General features: G+C 40.1%; 2 protein-coding genes across 2 annotated transcripts in view; one reads left to right on the plus strand and one right to left on the minus strand.

Moving 5' to 3' along the window:
* LOC103269926 (ferritin heavy chain) overlaps positions 1-2,539 on the plus strand; it is a 26,359-nt gene extending 23,820 nt beyond the window's left edge. The window contains exon 2 of the mRNA XM_008067475.2: positions 2,529-2,539. The gene's annotated coding sequence lies outside the window, so the exon portion shown is untranslated. The remainder of the gene's footprint in view (positions 1-2,528) is intronic.
* UGGT1 (UDP-glucose glycoprotein glucosyltransferase 1) overlaps positions 1-5,701 on the minus strand; it is a 123,923-nt gene that overhangs the window by 84,213 nt on the left and 34,009 nt on the right. The window contains exons 9-10 of the mRNA XM_021717310.1: positions 4,978-5,074; positions 2,529-2,607 (exon numbers count right to left, since the gene is read on the minus strand). Of these exons, the coding sequence (XP_021572985.1) occupies positions 2,529-2,607; positions 4,978-5,074 (176 nt within the window). The remainder of the gene's footprint in view (positions 1-2,528; positions 2,608-4,977; positions 5,075-5,701) is intronic.

A 5,701-nucleotide genomic window follows, 5' to 3' on the forward strand; every position in this document is an offset into this window, starting at 1 on the left:
AAAAAAAAAAAAAAAAAATGACACTCAAAGAAAATGCTCACTGGAGCATTTCGGGTTTCAGATTTGGGATGGGCAGCCGGTAAGTACAATGCAAATATTCCAAAGTCTGAAATCTGAAAAATTATTCTGGTTTCAAGCGTTTCAGAAAATGGATACTTAACCTATACAAACTCTTTTTCATGATAAAAATACCAGAAATGGTCCAACTACTCTGGGAAGCTAAATAACTATTCCAAATATCCAAGAGGTAACACAGCTTTAGTATTCTACATATCTTTATGCTGTAAATGCACAAAATCATAATGCTAACCAAAAGTGAAAATAAAGAACATCAATATGAAAAAGGATTCTGAAAGCCTGGGTCAAATAAAAATGGAACCCAACTACATGCTAATGAGGCCAAAACTGATGTTAAGCAAGAAGAAATGCACACAGGAAGAACTCAATGTGTCAGCGGAAATTCAACTTAAATTAAGATATCTCCACTAAACTGTTAGTCTTATTCATTTGGGCAAATGTAAGAGTTGAAGTATATGAAACTGAACCTAGCATATATGACTTCCATATGATCACTTTCTTTAAAAAAAAAAAGCCGGGCCCGGTGGCTCAGCCTGTAATACCATGACTTGGGAGGCTGAGGTGAGTGGGTTGCCTGAGCCCGAGGGTACGAGACCCGCCTGGGCAACTTGACGAGACCTCATCTCTACAATAAAATCAAAAAAATTAGCCGGGTGTGATAGTGTGTGCCTGTAGTTCCAGCTACTTAGAAGGCTGAGGCGGAAGAATCACCTCAGATCGAGGCTGCAGTGGCCGGAAGCGGCCACTGCACTGCAGTCTGGGTGACAGAGTGAGACTCCAACTCAAAAAAAAATAAAAATAAAAATAAATTAAATGTTTAAAAAGCATAGTGTAGAGGTCTTAAAATTTCTGGCCGGGCTTGGTGGCTTAGCCTGTAATCCCAGCACTTTGGGAGGTCGAGGCATGTGGATTGCCTGAGCCCTCGGGTTTAAGACCAGCTCGGGCAACTTGGCGAGACCTCGTCTCTACAATAAGTCAAAAATTAGCTGGGCGTGGTAGCACACGCCTGTAGTTCCAGCTACTTGGAAGGCTGAGGCGGAAGGATTGCCAGAGCCCAGCAGGTTAAGGCTGTGGTGGCCGGGAGCGTGCCACTGCACTCCAACCTGGGCGACAGAAACTACAACTCAGAGAAGAAAAAAAAAAAAATTCCAGATAAAACAGAATCCGGGGTTCTGCACAATTACCAAACCATGAGAGAAATGACTGCAACATTTAAAATAACTGCTAAGCATACTTTTCTGGTATAAAACACTATGATGCTTTCATAAAATGGCTACGGAATTATGGAATATAAAAAAAAAATTTTTTAATTCCATAATTAAAAACATTTTCTAGCCGGGCTCGGTGGCTCAGCCTGTAATCCCGCGCCTTTGGGAGGCTGAGGTGAGTGGATTGCCTGAGCCCGCGGGTTCGAGACCCGCCTGGGCAACTTGGCGAGACCTCATCTCCACAATAAATAAAAAATTAGCTGGGCATGGTAGCGCATGCCTGTAGTTCCAGCTATTCGGAAGGCTGAGGCGGAAGGATCGCTGGAGCCCAGTAGTTCGAGGCTGCGGTGGCTGGGAGCGGCCACTGCACTCCAGTCTGGGTGATAGAGTGAGACTCCAACTCAAAAAAAAAAAAAAATTTTCTATCCTCTTTCATATAAAGCAAATTGTAATAAAATGTCTTCCAATTAAGTCTGCATAAAATCTACCACACCTCGTTTGCATTTTTTCAGACTAGGTTTAGCACAAGCAAATAACCATGACTACTCTAACCCAAAAATACATTATTTATAGGAAAAAAAATTAAGTAAAACAATTCCATTGCTCCCATTATGCCAATCAAAAAATGATACATAGCTTAATGCCATCAACTGAGAGGTCCAGAAAAAGAAAAAATTTAAGCTACAGACAGGTAAGCATAGCATCATTTGAGAATAATGTGTTTCCCATTTTTTGATAATAATATTTGACATGGTTAATTCTTATTAATATATTAGAATTGTTTATTGTTAATAATGAAAATAGATAATTTTTTATTATTCACAAGTAACATTTCACTATTAATGGTTTGAAATAGGTGATAAGCAAACCAATTTGAAATAAAATATGAACATGTACCATTGTATCATAACACTAAAAAAAAAAGAAAAGAGAGAATGTGCTTCATGTTGTATGCATGTACCATAAAATCACACGTATCCCATCCATGTGTACAATTATTATGCATCAATTAAAAATTGAAAACAAACACACCAAAAAGACAAAACAAAAAAAAGAATAATGTGCTTCAGAACAACTGAAAATCACAAACAAAGTAGCTGCTTCTTCATTTTAAATTACATAAGTAAAGTGCTGTTAGATCTGTAACTCAGGCAATAATGAGAAAGATGATGCTCAGATTGAAAGAAAGTCTGGAGATTAAAAAAATAAGGGTATTTCCCAAAATATGTAGACTACATATACCTTAATTTTCCAAAGAGGAATCCTTGAACTTCATCAATAGGATCATTTTCACCAATCACTGTGGTATTTAACTCCGTTCCTATGAAAGCATAGAAAATACATGTGTCAGTGTTCAGATGAGACACAAAAATGTTGCTAATCTCCTAAACCTCATAAAATTTAAATGAGTTTTTAAAAAAACAGAAATATCTGAAATCATACCATTTAAAATGCTAAATACACCAATTAACCTTTTGCAATAGCTCATTGAATAGAATAAATATGTTTTTTAATATTTCCAGTCATCCCAGATAAAGTAAAAATGTATTTACCCCTGTAACTGTAAAAAAATTTATATGGTAAAAATTTCAAAATTAGCACTGGATGCAGTGGTTCCTCCCTATCATCTCAGAACTTTGGGAGGCCAAGGAGAGACAATTGCTTGAGACAAGGAGTTTAAGATCAGCCTAGGCAACCTAACCAGATACTATCTCTTAAAAATAAATAAATAAATTAGCCAGGCATGGTGGTAGTCCATGCCTGTAGTCCCAGCTACTCAGGAGGCTGAGGCAAAAGGTTTACCTGAGCCCAGAAGGTCAAGGCTGCAGTGAGCTGTGACCATGCCACTGCACTCCCACCTGGGTGAAAGAATAATACTCGACTCAAAATACAAAAGAAAATTCAGAATTAGGCCAAGCATCGTGGCTCATGTCTATAATCCCAACACTTTGGGAGACCAAGGTGGGAGGATTGTTTGAGGCCAGGAGTTCAAGACAAGTCTGGGCAACATGGCAAGCCATTTCCCTACAAAAAAATTTTTTTCCAGCTTCATAGCTTTAAAAACTATAAATAAATAATTTTTCAATGTCAAAATTCCGAAGAATTTGCAATTAGGTGAGTTAATCCTAAATACAATTACTGAGGAAAACAGCAAGTACTAGATTTTCCACTGTTTTACTGCCCAAACTAATCATGTTTTACCTTTAAGACGAGCTAAAAAGGAAGAATAAAAAGAATATAAAATTTGTGACTGAAATAATAAGCCCAAAACCCTAGAGTATTACACAAAAGGAAGAATCCATACTAAACTGTTTAATGCACAGAAAGTAATTAAGAACAGAACACTGTTGATAAATATAGGCTACTTTAAACTTTCACCTTGGAGTCACAAACTAACGGGGCCACCGCCTTGCTGTACTCCGGCATGGCCAAGTGCTCCTCAAGCTGCAGCTGTTGCCAAGGACCCTGGCTTCGGCCCCCCCCGACCTTGGGGAGGCGAATCTTCTTTCTTCCTTCTTGTTCTCTAGTTTACTTTTAAATAAACTTTTCTTTCTTTAAAAAAAATGGCTATTTGTAACCCACATAACATTAATAATAGCTACCACTTACTGAACATTTTTGAGCAAAAAGTCATGCCAAATTCCTTACTTATATGAGGGGGACCCAAAAAATCCCAGAATTATTTATTAAAATTTTCTCTTTATTCTTACATGTTTAAACTTCAGTCACCCGCAAAGTATTCTCTGATACATCTATCGAGATGCTTTTTCTACTGCTCAAAACAGTTTTTGAACTTGTTCGTTTTGATGCCGTTTAGTTTTTTTTTAACTGTTTTTTATTTCACCTCTTCCACATCAGCAAAACGTTTTCCTGTATGAACTTTTTTCATCAAGGAAACAAAAACAAGTCGCTCGGCACAAGATCAGGTGAATAGGGCATGGCGGTCAAGCCATTTTTGGTCAAAAACTGCTGAACACTCAGCATGGTGTGGGCAAGTGTGCTTGTAACTCACCCATCATGAAATGGGCAAGTGCATCGTAAGACTCTCAGAAGAAAATTAACGGAAGCCAAACACAGCCTCTCCCAACGATGCTAGCTGGCACACTGAGGTCAATGGGTTCCTAGAATGCTTACCAAGTGATGAGACTCTACTACAAGGGGCCCGTCTTCCAAAGATAATTCTGTTTTTTTGACTGGGGTCCCCCCCACACATCTTATTTACTCCTCTCAAATCTTGTAGAAACGTGTATTATTACTTGGGAGAAACCTATAAAGTTTGTTTAAGATTGCCCACTCAAATATAACAGCACCAGGATTCACACAAGGTGAGCACACTCCTAAATCTATTCTTTTTTTTTTTTGAGTTGGAGACTGGAGTGCAGTGGCACACTCCTGGAGTGCAGTGGCACACTACCTCTGTTGGGGTCCGGTGATCCTTCCGCCTCAGCCTTCCAAGTAGCCAGAACTACAGGTGTGCGCTATCATGCCCAGCTAATTTATTTTATTTATTGTAGAGACGAGGTCTCACCAAGTTGGCCAGGGGGGTCTTGAACCCGTGGGCTCAGGCAATCCACTTGCCGCAATTACAGCCTGAGCCACCAAGTCCAGCCTATTCATTTTCGTTATGGAAACAAATCCCCCTTTAACTCATACGTAAAGAAAACATACTGTCTTATTTTCACAAATTCACCTTTCACCTGAGTATCATCCTTGGCCTTGTACTCGGTGCTCTTAATGGCCAGTTCCACACCGTAGCCAGAGAGGTGGACAGGCTCGTTCCTGGGATTCTGCAACAGAGTATATTCCACCATTACCACTTTGCTCTCTACATGCCACGGTGCACACAGCAGGGCCATGTCCACCCTGCTTCTACTAGCAATTATCTAGGACTATGCACTCACGATATTTTGAAATGTGTTTTTTAAAGATATCAACTGTGACCCAGAGAGTTCAATAAGTAATTTTTTAAAGCCCAAAACCTACCAAAATACAACAGTAATAAAAGCACTTACCTACCATTAAAATACGGATTATATTTTTTTGAGTTGGAGTCTCACTCTGCCACCCAGACTGGAGTGCGGTGGCATGCTCCTAGCCACCGCAGCCTCAACCTGCTGGACTCCGGAGATCCTTCCACCTCAGCCTTCCAAGTAGCTAAAACTAGAGGTGCGTGCCACCACACCCGGCTAATTTTTTAAAGTCTCGCCAAGTTGTCTGGGTGGGTCTCAAACCCATGGACTCAGGTCCACTCGCCTCAGCCTCCCAAAGTGCTGGGATTACAGGCTGAGCCACCGAGCCCAGTCAATTCTATGTTTAAAACTCAGTTTAGAGCCCATGTTTCTCGCTCTACAAAATTCTAGCCTCAGCCGGGCTCGGTGCTCAGCCTGTAATCCCGCGCCTTTGGGAGGCTGAGG

The sequence above is a fragment of the Carlito syrichta genome, unplaced genomic scaffold (assembly GCF_000164805.1).
Source record: "Carlito syrichta isolate Samal-C Ts95f unplaced genomic scaffold, Tarsius_syrichta-2.0.1 Scaffold309641, whole genome shotgun sequence".
NCBI lineage: Eukaryota > Metazoa > Chordata > Mammalia > Primates > Tarsiidae > Carlito > Carlito syrichta.